General features: G+C 45.0%; 1 protein-coding gene across 3 annotated transcripts in view; it reads left to right on the top strand.

Moving 5' to 3' along the window:
* The window catches only part of LOC109531669 (nectin-2), a 113158-nt gene that overhangs the window by 46545 nt on the left and 48346 nt on the right, over window positions 1–18267 (top strand). For all 3 annotated transcript variants that reach the window (XM_019896090.1, XM_019896091.1, XM_019896092.1), the window contains exons 2-6: window positions 2015–2124; window positions 4357–4606; window positions 7142–7435; window positions 7562–7679; window positions 8668–8816. In XM_019896090.1, the coding sequence (XP_019751649.1) occupies window positions 2015–2124; window positions 4357–4606; window positions 7142–7435; window positions 7562–7679; window positions 8668–8816 (921 nt within the window). The remainder of the gene's footprint in view (window positions 1–2014; window positions 2125–4356; window positions 4607–7141; window positions 7436–7561; window positions 7680–8667; window positions 8817–18267) is intronic.

Consider the following 18267-nt stretch of genomic DNA (forward strand, 5'->3'; position numbering starts at 1 on the left):
ATCGCCTGGTGCTTGTCCAAAGGCTCCTCCGTGGTTTCCAAGTGTGTTGTTTTGTGGTTGCAAATTGGCCCGGTCCGGGGAGAGCTGCTGTTATTCTTGGAAAAGGCCTTGTTTTCTTCCCACTCGCTCTTTTCTTTTCCTCATTCCTCGCCGCTCGTATTGATATCTCACATCTCCCCAGAGAAGAAAAGGTGTGGAGTTTATTGCTCGTCAAAAAGAAAGACAGCGTTGCCCTTTTCCTTTTATCTCCCAGCCTATGTATGGTGTTTCACTTGTGTGTGTGTGTGTGCGCGCGCGTTTTATCAGTCATCTTGATATTAGTTTCAACACAGCAGCTTTGCCTCGACGCAAACCGGTCGAACTGGATCCGCCGGTAATTGTTTATGTAAAGGTGAATGAGTTTTCCTCGGTGTGTGCAAGTGTCGAAAGCGAGACACGGTGGTCAACAAAGCCTAAGTCCGCAACTGACTTCTGAATCGGAAACCGATTTTTGAGGTCTCACAGGGCATCTTGCAGACATGAAAGGAGGAGGGACAACCAGATTTTGCCGATTTTTGTTGCTCACCTAAAAGTTGCGGTTGCAGCGAATTGGCTAAAATGTTGAACGTTGTTTTTCCAAAGAAGGAGCCAACATTATTGATTAGTACAAAAATAATCAGTCTGCTTTCAAGGAGGACAACAGCAATCTGAGAATATTTACTGTCGAGAAACTGAAATGCCAAAAAGGCATGTGAATGATTCATCGATCTATCAAAAGTCACGATTGTCAACTTACTGATTTATTAATTGCAGAGCTAGTGCGGAAGATGTAGAAACACAAATGATAATTTAGTTCTTGGTTTGGTCCGTCATGTCAGCCTCACAACTGTGAATGTGGACAGTTGTGAGGCTGAGGCGAGAATTTGGACAACTAGGTCTCCAAATGATTCAATGATCAAAAAAATTATCGATTAATCTCATTAGTTGTTGATTATTTATCACCTCTGAGACATAAAAGTCGCTGCCTTTCACATTAACATTTCGAAGACAATAAAGCCCTTGTTTGACTCTCATTTGTCTTTAAAAAAAATAAAAATACAAACGGCCATTTTTTTGCTGATTTCGAAACATCTGATCGCGACTGATTAATCGGTCAGGCCCGAGTTGTAAGCATTTGGGCAAGAGTTTGAAGAGTTTGAAACTGTTGGCGACACCTAGAGGGCTTGAGTGAAATGGCAGCAGTGTTCAGCGTGCGAGCCCATAAGTCGTCGGCTTTAACTTTCTGTCGCAGGCGATTAACTCGTATAGTGGGAGTCGGATTTTAAAACATTTCCAACACCTTCCAGTGTGTACATTGTGAGCTCACTTGCACGCACGCACACACACACACATAAACATTCCAGCTGCAGAAATTTGAGGTTGCGTATTTACAGGTAATCCACTTTTACTTGAAACAGGTGCCATCATGCTGACACATACTTAATGCCGGCTTACTCATACAAGTAATTACATTTTCACAGAGACCTGGATTACACACACACACACACACACACACACACACACACACACACACACACACACACACACACACACACACACAAATACTTGTCAGATTGCGGTTCGAAAGCTCCATTGCTCAGTTTCTCGCTCTGCAACAAAAGCAGATTTATTTTGACTCCTTGCGGCTGCGAAGGACTGTGTTGGTATCAGCAAGTGGGAGGTGAGAGCAGCAAGGGCCATCCGGATGATAAATGACCGCTTTTCTTTTGTCCCCCCCCCCCCCCCCCCCCCATGACCTCTTTTTTTTTTTTTTTTTTAGGGGGGGGTGTTTTTATTTTTTATTTCGGCTGCTCTGTCCACGCAGACACAGTCACGCGGTGGCAAACTCTTGTGGCCTACTTGCCAGGGTTTATATGTTGCAGCAGACACCTCCCATTTATCACCCGTTTATGATGCGCTTCTCTTTTTCTCATCTCCTCTGTCGGACTCGTGAGCGGCAGAAATGAAAGTGTCTCTCTGCTTTGTGTGTGCTTAGGGGCGTCTGGCCAGCGTGTGAAAGTGGAGCCTGAGGTCTTGTCGTATCCCGGCCAGACGGTCAACCTGCGCTGTGCCTTCACGGACACCACCGGGATTCAGCTCACCATGGTCAGTTGGGATCTTGATGCTCACTTTTTCATTGCACTGGTCAACAGCAAAGAGGGAGATGGCTTGAGGTGGCTTTTTTTTAGGGTTTCATTGGTCTTGTTTTTTCCCGATGCATTCCAGTGGGCGTCAATTAGATGCAAAATTTGACTGCTGGTGGGCTGATGCTGGTCCCAATTCGATGCAAATAGAGGAGGCCAACAGTGATACGTCTGCACCATCCTGATTGTGTAAAATCTAATTTATAGCATAAAGTGTGATGTTTCATTCAAAAGAAAAAATCCACCTGTTGCTCAACCTAACCCTTAATTCATCAATATTATTATGGTTATGACTATAATACTAATAGTAATAATAGTAATAATAATAATAATAATAATAATAATAATAATAATAATAATTATTATTATTACTGTTGTTAAGAAAACCGGAAGTGCAAGAGACAAAAACGAGGTGCCAAAAAGTGATCTTGGAAAGTTAACTTGCATCACTGATTAATAAAATGTAGTCCAAATTTGTTCACTAGTGTTCTATTTGGCAAGTACAGCATGGGGCTTTTTTTTTTTTTTTAATAATATATATGCTATGACCGACTTGTCTGCACAATTTTTCGGGTGTGCTATCAGTTAAGTTTTGAGAACCAAAATAGTGACTGTACCGTGGCCTTCGCAGTTCCCGGTTTTCGGCCCCTAAAAATATCAGCTTTCTGCCATAATTGTATTTCATTGTGCTGATAATTTGTTGAAATTGCTTGGCTCTAGTCACAATTGTCAGTTGTGGGATTGGAGCCTTATTTGTGTCCAGCATTAAATTGTAATCTAACAAATCATGGCTCGCGGAAATAATCCTTAAGGCTCGGGGTAATGGGTTTTTATCACATTTAGCCTTAACGTTTTCCTACGCCACGCAAACAATGCTAAGATTCAGATTTGCTTGAGGGGATTGACTATGGTAATGGAAACACTCCTTAGTTGCATCTCAATGAAGTGAAAAAGCTCTGGGAGCAGCTGAGGCGGGGCTCAGACGGGGGTGGGGGGAGAAAGTGGTTGGGATGGCGTGCTGCTCTTGAAAAAATACACATCCATATTCATACCTGCTCCATTCCTTCCGCGTTTGAACCGATTTTTAAAATGTGAGAGACCACAACCAAGGTTCGGAAATATTTGGTGTCGTGAGCGCATGTGTTCTTACTGCTATCTCTCTCACACACACACACACACACACACACACACACACACACACACACACACACACACACACACACACACACACGACGCACGCGACAATGTCTGTCGTCGTCTGATTTGTGAGCGGGAGCATGGTGCCACAGGGCATCTATGCTGCCCTAAAATGCAAAGGAGGAGAAAGTGCAGAAGCAGCTCGGCTAACGCTTAGCATAGCTGGGAACTCCATTTGAGTTGCAAACTCTTCACCTTTTCATTTTCATTGCGGTGAATAACCTGAGTCATGTTAGATCATCAACGCCAGATGACATAACCAGTTGCTCCTTGCTTTTTTTTTTTTTTTTTTTTTTTTTTTGCTGTTGTTTTGTTTTGTTTTTTGAGTTTTAAAAGTTGCTAAATTGACATATTGTCAGTAAAAGGGGTTTTGGGGAACTGTATTTGGCACCGACAGAAAACCAGGCCCCAACAGAGCTTCAAATTAGAATAAAACAGTCCGACATCATTCTTTTGCACCATATCTCCTCACCCTTTTTATTTCATCTGCTATTAGGGGAACCCCTTCTTTGATTGGCTGAGGAATTTCAGTTCAAAATACCGTGATGTTAACCAACGGCATTACATGCGCAAAAAAAAAAAAAACCCAAAAAAATAAACTACTTTAATAGCATAAAGGAAATATTATTTGTGAGAAGAGCATTATGTCCAGCATAGGTCATCATTTTTTTTTCGTGAATTTATTTGTTACGGGGGCATTTGCAGCACTCATTCCATGTGTTGCTTTGGTTTTTTTTTTTTTTTTTTAATTTCACAAAGATGGCATCCATAATTGAACAGGTTTATCGTTCTCAATTGGGCCCGACAGACTATTTTTAGAGCAGGTTCGGGAGGCAAAAAAAAAAAAGAATCTAAACACACACCGTACAAAAGAGTGATGTCTTCAAGACATCCCGTAATCTTCCCGTTGCTGACTTTGATTGCCAAGTGAGCGAAAATACTCAAATTCGGTGTGCTTTTCAGTACGAGTGTCACTGAAAAAGCGCTCCGCTCACAGGTCACCTGGATCTACGAGCCCAAAGAGGGGGAGCGGATGAACATCGCCGTCTTGCACCCCGTCTTCGAACCCAACTACCCAGACTCGCCGCTCAAGGGCAGGGTCAGCTTCATGCAAAGCCCCCCGAACATGGATGGCCCCTCCATCCAGATCAGCGATGTTCGCATGACGGACGAGGGCAAGTACATCTGCGAGTTCGCTTCCTACCCCAGCGGACACGAGCAGGGAGTCACCCAACTGGTCATGCTCAGTAAGTCTCAAGAGGAATTCTTTACTGTCTGTATCTTGTCGTCTTACAGTACGTCTACTAGTTTTTGTTTTGGGACCACTGAACCCAAAAAAACAAAACAAAATTTTAAAAAACCTAGCAGTCGAACACCTTCTTTAAATTATCGAAGAAAAATAAATCTCCCTTCGTATCCAACTAACCTGACACATGAAAACTTTAGCCGTCAATTTGTTTCTTCAAACGTTTTAATGGACGGGTCCAAAAATCAAGAGTCCAGGGCAACCCCTCATCCATATTTGTTAGCGTGTGCGTGTGTGTACACTTTCACGAAGGTATCCATGGTGATAGGCTAAGAAGTCAAATGCTAATGACCATAATGGAACAAAGAAAGGATCTTATTACTGGAAGTGGTCCTTGAAAGGGAGCAATAGTGGCTTGGATGGCTTACGTGACAATTCACAATGCTTAAATCTTGCAGTGCGAGCTGGGCAGTGTTTACATGCTTCGAAATTCACCAGACGACAATTAAGCCTTCGGGTTTAGGTTTTGGATGAGGTTGGAACAGTTCAAGCGTGAGGGGTTAGGGTTCAGGATTTGAGTTAGGGGTCGTCCCTGTCAAATACGTGAAGATGAACCTTTCGTAGCTAGCTTGTTAACTGCACGTCGCAATTGCCCCAGATAATTGCTGATATGGAACCTCAAATTCTTCTTCGGGGGGGGGGGGTGACTCATGCTGATGTCGATGTGCGTCCAAAAAAAAAAAAAAAAATGTAGAGGAGAATTGAATTGATTTGACGTGCAGTGGTGAGGTTCAGGTTAGGGACGAGCGTTGGGCTAAGCAGTGCATCACGCCCGTCGTGGCTGTAGCAGAACTCATGACTCGGACTGTATTTCGAGACCAAAGTTTGCCACTTGGAGCTGATGACCTCAAAGCCTTAAAGTCAAATGGAAACAGAAAACATCCTCGACAACCGCGAGAAGCAAAATTGGTGACTTAGTTTGGGATGTCAGGCCTCGACATTAAAACGAATCTGTCCTGGCAGACTTTATCGTATTTTACTGGACATTTTACTCCAACTGAATGTGGAGAGGATAGATCTGCACACCAATTTGCATTCAGAGGTGGCCATTTTTAAATGGCAGCAGCTCGTGTGGCCAATAAATACAGTTTATGAAGTCATCTCTTTGAGTGCATCTCTGCGGGCCTTGTCAAATTATTGCATTACAGTGAAGTCATGCCGAGCTAGCAAAACGGAGTACAGCTTTCTTTCTTCTTCTTCCTCCTCGTCATTTGTGACTTGCCACTTTTCTGGAATGTTGAACTGTAGGACCAACCGCAGCACCAAAAAAACCCCACCAAAAAACCCCAAGCATCCTCACATACCAGAAGAGTCCAGTGGGTGAGGTTTGCCGTTTAATCATAGCCTCAAAGGACTCGAGTCAATTTTGGGATTTTGGGATCACTTAAAAAAAGCGACCGCACCGAAACATATTTGTGGCCAAATCTTGAGCTAGGGATGACATAATATCAACGCAACTCTCCAAAAAGGACAGCATGATTGGTGACATTTTCGAGCCGAAAGGTTAAACGTAAAGACTCGCTAAACTGAATTTTTTTTTCACTATTATCATCGACAGATCGACACGACACCTTTCTCTGTGTTCTGCTGTAAGAAAGGTTAAAAGCCTTCACAGTCAAAACACTTGGTGCATAATCGTTTTGTCTGCAACTGCATGCAGTATTGTGATGCATCCGCTGGAGCGGTTTGCAGAGGCATACTACCATGGGGCTGTAATTATAGCCGAGTGTGTCTGCGTGATGAAGAAATGCAACGTCTTTATTCTTTTTCTTATCTGAGTTGCCTCCACTAAGGATGGGCAAAATAATTGAGTGATTGAGTGTGATGAATTTGGTGGAATGAACTGAAACAATTGAGGCAACAGCTCGTGTACTTCGATGCATAACGCTGGGCTGACCTGTGAGAAAATACAGATGCAAATTGAATTGATTCCATGACCTTTCCCCATTTGAAATGATTGGAAATGCCATTTATCCATTCCAGCCTACCGAGAATTGGAAATGTAATGCTGTAATTAGGTGCTATTTTACTTGATGAAAACATGACTGAATGTCAAGAATTGAACGGCTTTTGCCAGAGTTAGCTTTAAGCGAGCAAAACTAGGTGGTTGGTTGTTTTTTTTTTTGTTTGTTTTTCTTTATTTTAGGTTTGACAGTAAATTTAAAAGATTAAATCATAAATCACATCATTCGTATCTCAAGGCATGTGTATATGTATATGTGGCTTTTTTTTTTTTTTTCGGTTCCAGACAGATTTGTTTGTTTTTTTTTTTTTTTTGGCTCTTTCAACATTTTAGGTTGCAGAACCCTGACCTACATGTAGTTAGATTTTTTTGTTTGTTTAGTTTTGTTTTTTTGTGCACTGGTATGGTGGTTTAACCTACCTAATTGATCTCAGTGGGAAATTCAGTTTTGAAAGTTTTAGTGTTGAAAGTTCAGCAAGTCAGCAAGGGATTTTCTTCTTCTTTCTTCTCCAGCGAAGCCCCAGAATTCTGCCTCCCCCTTAACGGTGGAAGCGGGCCCCAAGCCCATGGTGGTGGCACGTTGCGAGTCCCTCAACGGCCGCCCCGCCGCGCAGATCCGCTGGGTGACGACCGCCAACGGCAACGCCACCACGTCGTCCAAGCCGGGCCAGGACAACACGGTGTCGGTCACCAGCGAATACCGCCTGGCTCCCGCGGCGGCCGACAACGGCAAAGATATCAGCTGCCTGGTGTCGCACCGGACGCAGACTTCGCCGGAGAGCTTCCAGATGAAACTCAAAGTTTTATGTAAGACTCCGAGCGTCATTTATCGGCTCGTTTTTCCTCCCCTCAAAGTTTGAAGTTAATTCTTTTTATTCGTAGCACTGTGCTGTTTCCCCTCTTTCTAACCCCTCTCTCATTTCCTTTCCTCAGACGCCCCTCAGGTGGCAATCGTGGGTTATGACAATAATTGGTACGTGGGCCGTACAAATGTGCTGCTGACCTGCCAGGCCAGCGGCAATCCGGTCCCGACGACGGTGCTATGGAAGTCGTGAGTACCGCCATGTTCCCGTAACTTTTTGGATGCCTCCTCTTTGTTCGCCCCCTCTCTACAAGCGTCATCTTCAAGCCCGCAATCATGCGGGCGAGCCGTCATCAGCACTTTAATACGACCGCTGCAGCGCCGTGTTGCGCTGATGGAAATAGCCACTTAATTTCTCATAATGGACTCTGACTCGGAGTTTAACCCTTCGTGAATGAGAAACACAATACGTCTGGAACTGTTCCTCCGCTCACATTTTTAATCCGTTACCATGGCGCGACTGTCTGTGCCTTCGTTTGAAAAAAGAAAAAAAAAAAGAGAGAAAATCAGATCCTGCTGCTCGATCATATTTTTATATTGGATGTTGAGGGAGCCAGGAAAAAATGTTTCGCTGATAAATAAGATTAGCCGACTCGGATGTACGTTGCGCAAATGAAAATCTGTGCTGAGTGTTCTCGCATCAAGGCAGTTCTGATTTTGTGCCTACTGCCGGTCCGACTGTCTACTTGTGCATTTTCAGTGGTCCATATGCAGAACATCTTAGTGTTTGCTTTTCAAACAATTCTGAGGTACGCACAATACAGTCGGCACAGCTTCTGCTCATTGTTTTCCAAAGTAGAGGCAGATGTTTGCAAGTTTCGTCATCAGTCTGCTTTCACAAAAGAAGAATATTTAAATCAGTATATTTCAAGGAGAAAAGCTGACATCAAATTGGACAATTTCAGGTTAAACAATGGCTCCAAACAATTATTCCATAAGCAAAATAGTTATCAAGTAATTTAATGATCAGTGAGTTGTCGGATGAGTGAATTTTGAATTTTGACACCTCTACTTTTGAGTGACAGTTGCCATTTGTTTTCACATGCTTTCGTGAACACAACATTTGTAATCTGGGATTTATTGTTGAACACTGTCAAGGCGATCTTTTCCTCCAAATCGTACAAAATGACTGAGCGGTGTTGTGAAAACGCAGCCTAATGCAGCCATCTCCCTCCAGTATGACGGGAGAGATGCCCGACACGGTGCAAATCAAAGACAACCAGCTGAAGGTGCTCAAGGTGGACGAGGCAGTCAACACCACTTTTGTCTGCGAGGTCAAGAACCGCGTCGGGACTGGCAGGGACCAGGTCACGGCCTTGGTCAGAGGTCAGTCAAACACGCTCGCTCGCTTCAGCAGACGGAAGCGTGCCGTACGTAGGCCGGATGGTGTTGGGAAGAAAAAGAACAAAAAAAAAATGTGTGGATTGTCTCTGGAGGCAATTGTTGATGATGAGGCCATGATGCGCTCTTCCAAGCAGTTCTTTTCATCATCTTCAATTCAGCAATACTGCGTTGGTGGTGTCAGAACAAGTCAAACCGTGTCACCCTTTCCACAGATGAAATCACCTTAAAAAAAAACACACACTTCATCTAATTTTTATCACACAGCTAACACGTTCCAAGTGTAGTTGTCTTTTATGTTTTCCCCAGGGAAACACACACACACTTTCTATCTTGTATTTAAAGGTTAGAAGGCCCAGCTGCTCTGTCCATGGCGTGTGTAAATGCGTGTGCGTGTGTCACCTCTCCTCCTGTGTCCTACTTTTAATTGATGACGCTGCCTCCATGACGAGCGCTTCATCACGTACGGCTTTTTCCTCCCGTTAAAGTTTCTACGCCAAACGTTTGCCCTTGCCAACACTTTTGCTTTTGCGCTATTTGTTTGATTTCTTTTTTTTTTTTTTTTTTTTTAATGAGCCGCTGAAACTGAACTTCATCCTGTGAACGCCATGATCAAAAAAAAAAAAAAAGTGGGTGGAAATAGAAAGGACGAAGCTTCTCTGGATGTTCGGTGATTACAGGAGAGACTTGTGTAAAGGCAGCGAGGCCGCAATCGTCGTTAGTTTCGCTCGGTTGGAAAATGACGCTTGCTTCTAGTGGGCTTTAATGGTGCCTCGGGCGTCGTCATTAGTCCTTTGATTGTTGAGAATGACCACTTTTGTGTAAAACGAATGGCTTCTTGTTGCCACGGAGGCAAAATGACGCTTGCTTCTAGTGGGCTTTAATGGTGCCTCGGGCGTCGTCATTAGTCCTTTGATTGTTGAGAATGACCACTTTTGTGTAAAACGAATGGCTTCTTGTTGCCACGGAGGCAAGATGGAGTGCAGGACCTGCTGGATTCAGTCTCAGCTAGTTTGTCGGTTAAAGATGAACGTCAACTAATGCTTGAATCTGTGGCGTGGGTTCACGCATTCGGCGGACATACCCACCGAATTTGAGAGCGGAGACAAGAGCTTGATTTTTCTTTCATGGTTTTGAAGAATTTTGAATACTTGGTGATTTATTGATTTATTTTTTTAAATCTGTCGATTTGGCAAGTTTAGCCACCCTGTTCTCTGTTGTGTGTCAACTTAAGAGGACATTTTCACTTGACGGGGACTCAAACTCTGGCCCAAGAGCGTGCCACTTAAGGAGCAGAAAAATCCACAATTGCACGCTCCAGCTGATCCTCAGCCATTTTAATTCTGTCCCTCAGTGTCATTCATACCTATATTTTCCCCCGTAATGCAAAAATAACCTCCACCCCCTCCGTTCTCCTCTACTTAACAGAAAGTTATTTTCAGCTGACATGGGGGAAGGTGCCGGTAGTGGCTTGTGTACTTATCCCTGGAATGGCGGATCCATGCTTTCCTTTGGTGACGACATCACAAGAGCCATCCTTGTTCCTGCATTTTGCCCCCCTTCTTTTGTTCATTCCCCGCCTTTCTGCTATTCCCCCGGCTCCCCATATGGTGCCACGGCATGCGTCACCCTTCCTGTGGGACCCTTCTGTTCTGGCTGCCGAGCCAAGTGCGGGCGTCCCGTGTCGCACAAGCGATCACGCCGCCTCCCGCTGGGGCTTTACAGGCGAGGAGCAAAGCCGGGGTGTAAAAGTAAAAGTCCAGGCAGCGTGGGCACACAGGCAAGCAGGGAGGAAGATTGTGGCTTTTTATGGACTAAGAAGTCAGGGAGTGTGCAGCAGGATGAATCGGTGCCAGCATGCAATCCAGTGAAGGGGATGGAGCGAGCAAGAGAGAGACGAAATGGGGGGGGTGGGGGTTGAGAGCGCGAGCGAGCGCGCGAGAGAGAGGATGCTGAAGGCATTTCAAAGTCCCATGGGAGACTTGTGCCACTGCATCCTATCTGCCGAGCTATTGGCCTGCACTATCTGTGGCTACATAGCGTGTGTCTGTCTTGTCTCCAAGCCTCTCAGAGCGGATCAGTCACCCTTTGCTGCTTGAGCTGCTGGCTGCTTCCCTTGCCATTTTGCTGTCCGCTCCCCTCTCTTTCTTTAGCCACCCCCACTTTTTTTTTTTAAATATATATTATCCCTTCTCCCTTTCCCACTCCTTTCTCACCCCACTTTTCTCTCACAGTTCTAGTTGAACTTGATGCAGTTTCACCCTGCTCTCAGCTTCCTACTCCATCTCGTGTGGTCCATTACCTCCTTTCCACTTTGGGTCTTACTCGCCAGCAAAAGAGAACAGGCAGGGAGGTGGGCATGCCGGGAAGGAGGACTAAATGACACCTGAATTTGCAGTGAGAGCAGAAAGATGGAATGGATCCATTTGACTTAAAGTGTTGGTTCAATTTCAAAAGTGAGGTTGTGAAATGACTCCCCCTGAGTGTGCATTCAAACCTGTGAACACAGTTTGAACATGACTTAAAGTGCCAAGATGGGCGGACAGGCATGATCATGCTGCATTTCCACACGATCTGACTTGCATGCGGTTGGAACGCAACTGACAAAAAGTGGTCTAAAGTGTGATGGTGAAAATCCAAGTTTTAGCCCACAATAAGGACATGATTGTCATTCATGAACAGACGTTTGGGAATAAACGGGCAGATGTTTGATTCGCTCACAATCGAAGCGGCTCCCCTCGTGCCTTTTCAGTTCAGTGCAGGAGAGGCGCGCAGTTGACATGGCGGAAGCAGAACAGACTCGCTGGAGTCCGTGCAGGAGATTGGCACACGTGAAGTACCTTTGTCAGCAACTGCAAGAATTCCACTTGCGGATGACGTAAAGTTGCCAAGTGGGCGCTTGGAGACGGTGAACCGATTGTGCGTCTGTGTGTGACTTTCTTTTTTTTTTCCTATTAAATTGTCTGGTTCATCAGAATTTTATTCCGACCAATATTGGAATTGTCATCGGCCTAAAAAGTCATGCGCGTCGGTCCGTCTGTACTGCTGGTAGTTGGGTATGTAAAGGCACAGAGAGACATTTTCATGCTGGTGCTAGAGTGAAGAGAAACGGGGCCGACAGGCGCGGGACGGCCAGCGCCTGCCAGATAGCGGCACCTCCATCCCCGTCCAAGCCCGCCTTCCCTTCCACTAGTTCCAATGACACGCACATGAGCTCACGCACCGCCGTGCTTGTGTGGCCGTTCGCCTCAGTGTCCTCCTCCTTGTCCCGCGCACCTTCAGACAGGCTGGCACAAAAATATCCCACCTTCTCTCGCTGGTTTGCTGACGTGTGCTCTTTTTCGTTGCGACTCCTCATTCTCCTTATCTCTAGCAGGTTGTCTTTCAGCCTCCGCGGCTCTGCCTCTGATCCCCCCCATCTCCCTCCCCTTCTCACCACCACCACACTGCTCAGGAATGAGACTTCTGCCCCCCGAGTTTTCGCTCCTTCCCACTGCTATCTCTACCCTCTCTTACACGCCAGTATAGCTCTTCTGTAATCACAGCTTTACTGGTCTCCATCCCTTCACCCACCACTCTGCTAGGCTGGTGCCCGGAGGGTGCGCGTGCGCCTCCATCCCTCCGCCATCTTCGTCCGTGTAGCGGTGACTCAAAAAAAACTTATCCGCACACATGGTCCGAGGGGCTTTCGGCCGCGCCGGAAATAGACGTCCTTTCGAGTCGATGCGCACGGGTCCTTCGAGTAGAGGGCAAACGGGGGGCCGGAGCGTCTTCCTCCTCGGGGTGACTTGCGGTCGGTCGAAATTGGTGCGGCTGCGTAAGCGCGTGCGCGTCTCCGGCCATGCGAGAGTTAGCCAGAGAAACAGGTCCGCTGGAGCCAATTCTGCCCGCGGAGTCAAACTGGCCCGCTGCCCGCCCATTAGCACACATGCACACGCGGCCCTTGTTCGATAACTTAACATGCTTGACAGCGAACGCTTGCCAGCGATGCCGGAGGTGCGGCCAGGCTCAGTGGTGTGCGTTTTTTTTTTTTTTTTTTTTTTTTTAGGGAAAGCTGCAGCCGAGGTTACTTCCACTCCATCTCTCCAATTACTTTTGGTCACTCGGAGCTTGTGATCGCAGTGGACGTGGCTTCGGAAGAAGCATGCTGCTTTTCGGCTTCCGCAGTTTGTTGTTTGTACATGCTGTCGAAAATGTACGGCCCCCGTGGGACTTTTTGGATTTCTGCGTACATTGATTTTAAAAAAGGGATCTGATCGGTCGCAGGCGTTTTCCATGCCGCCTCGAAGAACCTGTCGACATGCTGGTCACATTTTAAGACCAATTGAAGCAAATAGGAGGGCGGCACAGCTCAGTGGTAGAGTGGTCGTTCCCCAACCCAGAGGTTGGTGGTTTGATCCCCGCGTCATCAGTAAGTGAAGGAGGTAGTACTGTCGTGTGAAGCACTTTTGAGGAAGAAAAGTGCGATACAAGTACCAATCCATTTACCATATCCAGGATGCCAAAGGGTTCACATGCTTTTTTTCTCTCAGACCCACCTCCTTGTTAACACCTCATCTATATTTTCTTCTGTTGGTTCAGCCAACAGCTTGTGTTTCGAGGATTGGCCCCTCTCCCTAACCTACTTACTTGAATACTATCGCCGCCTTGTTAGAAGGTGTCTACAGAGCGCCTGCACGGGGGAGCCCCTGACGACTCCATTACACGGCCTTGTTAAATCTTTAAAGTGTTGTCTCAGGAAGACAACATCCACTGAAGGATTTGCAACACGACTTGAGAGAGGGAGGGAGAGAGGCGCATAGCGCTGACAGGAGCGACACGCTGAAAACTTGAAATGCAGCCAGAACACTGCGGTTAAGTTTTGCCATTGGGAATCAAATTTGGCATTCTAGATTATATTGACTTGAAACAAGGACTGGCACTGAAAGAGGTTGCCTTAAGAAATGAAATACAGACATTAAAAAAATAAACATAAAAGAAATACACCATTGTTTGTTTGGGGTTTTTTTTTTTCATGCTATGACCAGTTTTTTCAATGTCGGTTTGTCCAGACTTTCCCTTCATATCCATTCGTTTCCATTGACAGTGCTTTTATTTTTCACTTTTATTTTTTTCCAGTTTCAAGTGTCTGATTTTCACCTTTTGATTATTATTTTTCTTTCCGCTTCCATTTGATGAACAGCATTTGGGTCGGTTGGGGAGTGGCTCGGAGTGGAAGGGCTTGAAGACGGACGGGCATTGAAAAGCACATATGCAGTGGAACCGTTATCATTTTTCAGTGCTAATATTTGCTGCCAGTGTTCCGCCTCCGTGGACCTCTGCTAATGTGAAAGATCTGCGATCATCAGTTGCCTCGATAGAAGACCCAGATTTTATAATATATATAAAATCATTAGAATTAAGTCATACTGTACGAGTTACCCGAATTTGTGCTCGAGCCGTGCGGCAAAGTGTCAAGGACACTGGACCATTTGTGATCCCGCTCGGGAGTTAATAGTTCCACTGATGAGAGAAAATGAAGCCCTTGGGCTAACTAGCTCAGCACAGCTAGCTAATTCACTAACTAAGGGAATTGAACAAGGCTTGCTATTTGACTTTTGGACGATTTCCCCGTTGCTGTGAGTGCAGGATCTGGTTGCATCGAGCTTACTGTCACCGAGCCAGAGGTGATAATGCATTTCTCGTGTTCTTTTTGGCAGGCGCACGCCGAGGGGCTAACCGTCGCGTTCCTATGTGTGAATCGCGATGTTTAGCACTGACCGGGAGGAGAAAGTGGGCGCAAAGAGAGACAGCTTTTTTTTTTTTTTTTAAGAAGGGGGCAAGAGTGAATAAAGAGAGAACAGAATCCAACCCGTTTACCCTCTCCTGCTGTCGCGGCAGTATGTTACTCCACTATGTTTCCTCACAGATCAAAAGAGTCATCATTAATGGGATGTTTTGCTTTTCAGCGTAATGTTAACCAATTGACTGATATTAAAAGTTATTTCAAGTGAAAGTGAAGCTCCAAATTAAATGATAAAGTAATTGAAAAGGGGAGACGCAGGGAAACTTGTTGGAAATGTCCTGCTACACACACACACACACACACACACACACACACACACACACACACACACACACACACACAAAAAAACCTGCAGTACAGAGTAAGAAATTCAACACTTGAAATCACCGGAAAAACTGTTTTGGTCCGTGATGCTTTTTGGGTTGGTAACTAATAGGAAGTAATAAGTTGACCCATCCCGTAAGAGTCCACTGGAACTCGATTCATAAAACATGACATCATACTAAATACGATCCAAGAGAAGTCTTTCCCAGCATGCTGGAGCGTTCACACTTAACTCATTCACTCCCAAAGATGTTTTTAAACATCTTTTCAGACTTGGTCCAGAATTGGCTGGTACTGAATGAGTTAAATGAAGAGTAGTCTGTTTCTGTGGGTGCTGCTGTTTTGGTTAGCAACTAAAAGGACATAGTGGCGCGGTTGCCCGTTAGACGAACACAGGAACAGGAGAGAACGTGATTTGGAGAGCTCGGGCGAATATTGAAATAAACGTTGAGATATAGCCACCTGACATGATTAATTTTCTTCCCGGGGCTTACGTGCAGAGCCGAGGGCGAGGAGACGTAACATGACAGAAACGCGGTTGCAAATTAAAGATGACAGGGAAAATGGGTTTAGAGGAGACATCTGCTGGAGTGCGAGCAGAGATGGAGAAAATGGGAGGCGGCGCAGCGGGAGAGGCTTCCGTTAAGAGGGTCGAGCGCAGGTGTCGGACGGCGGCGAGCGTAGCAATCGGGTTTCTTGAAAATAATCGCCGTTACAAGAATAATTCACTCCTGGCATTCATCAACGGGGCTTGTGTGGCGTTGCATCACCAGAAGGGGCAATGACAACAAGCCGATTCGTTTCTGTCAAATGTTTCAACAGCGGCGGCTGGCTAATCCTCTGCAGTGTCTGCGGGAAAAGCCAGAGCCGGAGCAACAGAGGGAAGGGTGGTGAACTTGATCGCAAAGGGGTTTTGATCACTTTGGCAACCGGGAATATGTTTGAAACGTGTCACCCGCAGTTATTTGCTTTTCATTGTGTCGCCCTAATCTCACAGACGAAGGAAGCGGCGGCTCCTTTGTCTGTTATTCTGAAAAGGGAAGACTGTGTTCTGTCATCTGATGTGTTGCTAAGAACATGGAGTATTTGACACTCTGCACCGTATCTTAATACACAGTATGACTAACAATGACTTTTCTCGCTGTCAAAACCTCAGCATTAAGGTTATGGCTTGACGGTGCCGTCATGCTGCATTGCACCATGGGAGTTGTTTTTTTTTTTCTTCCCCTCCATTAACAACTGTCGTTAATTTGACAGTGTGTTGTAGAGTTTGGAGTTGTTTTTCACATAAAACTTCACCTTGGCTTGCATTCCTTTGTTATTCCATATTAGATCAATCTACTCGCCAGGTTGATGTTATATTCATAGAGTGAATTCATTGTTAAAAACCACCATTAAAACTGAATGAAAACTGAATATTTCATTTTTATCCAAAGCCTTTTTTGGAGATAACAAAAAAAATGCCCTATGACAGTTCTTCACCTGGCATTAACTCGCTAAGACATGCAAGGTTAGCCTTGTTGGTCTGATAGAATCGGCTGAATTTATCTTGAAACAACCAAAAAGTATCAGTAGTTTTCTTTTGTGTCAGTTCACTGTTAAAATCACCAACAAACTGAAGGGTGTTTAGGAGCCTTTTCTAACCGAAAAAGTGATGATTTTGTATCGTAGTAGCTTGCTAACCCTAATGACGTTAAACTAGCCATGTACAGGATGTTATGTGTTCAATTTTAAAAATGACGTATGACAATGCTATTTATTTCCAGTTATATTGTCAGCCACAAACTGATTTTTACGGAACATGACCTCACTAACCCATGCAAGATTAGCCTGCTAGCCATGTAGCTTATTGTGTACATTTATTGTTAAACAGCCACAATTTAATGTTGATTGACTAAAAGCTATTTATTGCAAGTCTTATCAAGCTTTAAAAAAAAAAGCACTAGATAAGCCTGCTCGCCATCTTGCTAATGTTATATTTATAGGCTGAGTTCAATGTCAACCAACCTCTAGTCATGCCTGACAGAAAACGGTTGTTTTAAAATTCTAAATATAAGTTTGAAAATGAATTACAAGTAACATGACCTTCTGTAGCATTTGCGGAACCGCATTATCGTACCCGTCGCGTTGTAATGTTTAAGGTGGATTCATTTATAACTCTCCACTAGTAATGAATAAAGGACAGATGACATGCTGTAACAAGTGTGAATATTTTAATCATTCTCCCATCGAGATAACAATTTGCAGAAGATTACGTAGCAGTAGCTTGATAACCACTTGTTGGATTTAGCCAGCTAATAAATTCCTCCTCAGTCAGTTGTAGTGAAGACCTTTTATAAGCGATTCCGTGCTAAATGTTTTTTTTTTTCTTGCTGTCGCACATATTAGTTCTTTACAGTTAATGGATGAGTGAGTCACAGTGCATCTGCGGGGTTCACTTTGATTGCTTCTTTACTCGAATGATTATATTTTTTAATGCTCTATAAGCCATTTATGTTTGGAGGACATTTTTTTATCTCCGACCTCATCGTGAAATAAATCCCGACAGGCCAGGGTGAGGGTCGGCGCCCACTGAATAATCGCGAGTGGACAATGGTCACGGGGTTGCATGCTGGGCATCTGGCAGGCTTCCCAAAAAGCACCTACAGCCCCGAAACGTTGGCACACGAAAGCTGACGCCCGTGCCAAGCCGTCGCGCTGCTGTGCCGTGTTGTGTTGTGTTGTGTTGTGTTGTGCTGCGCTGTGCTTCCGGTGGCTTTACTAGCCTTCTAGCACACTCTAGTAAATCTCCTCCTTTATTGTGCCAGTTGAAGCGCGTCTGTGGTGCCAGATATTGCTAAACGCAGAGCAGCGCATCTCTTGACCTAAATCATCCAACACGCTGACGGGGAGCTGAAGATTACGGCGCCTCTCTACTGTTGACTTTTGCACTGGCAAATGCGCTTCCAGTTAAAGGAAGCAGGAGCTGGTCAGACGGACTGAATAAGGAAGTTGTGATACTCTGCGGTCATTCATACTCGGTCATCAATGCTGTGTCAAAATGAGCAACTGTATCTCCTGTTCCTACATTTGATCTGATGGGGTAGCGGGAAGCAGTTGTTCTTAATTTTTTTTCGAATGTGGTCACTTGTTGGCTAAGCCATAATTTGAGGCCATGTTACCTGTTGCTGTGTCCGGTCGCCGCGATGCAATTCTGCGGTCTCTCCGCTTTGCCGCAGAACTCATTTTTCTTTCGCCGCCCTTAGGCTCCTTTGCTGTGTCGTCGCAGAAGCCCATCGTCAATCACGTGATGCATATGCTTTTTTTTTTTTTTTTTTTTTTTTTTTT

Source organism: Hippocampus comes, unplaced genomic scaffold (assembly GCF_001891065.2).
Source record: "Hippocampus comes isolate QL1 unplaced genomic scaffold, H_comes_QL1_v1.1 scaffold55, whole genome shotgun sequence".
NCBI lineage: Eukaryota > Metazoa > Chordata > Actinopteri > Syngnathiformes > Syngnathidae > Hippocampus > Hippocampus comes.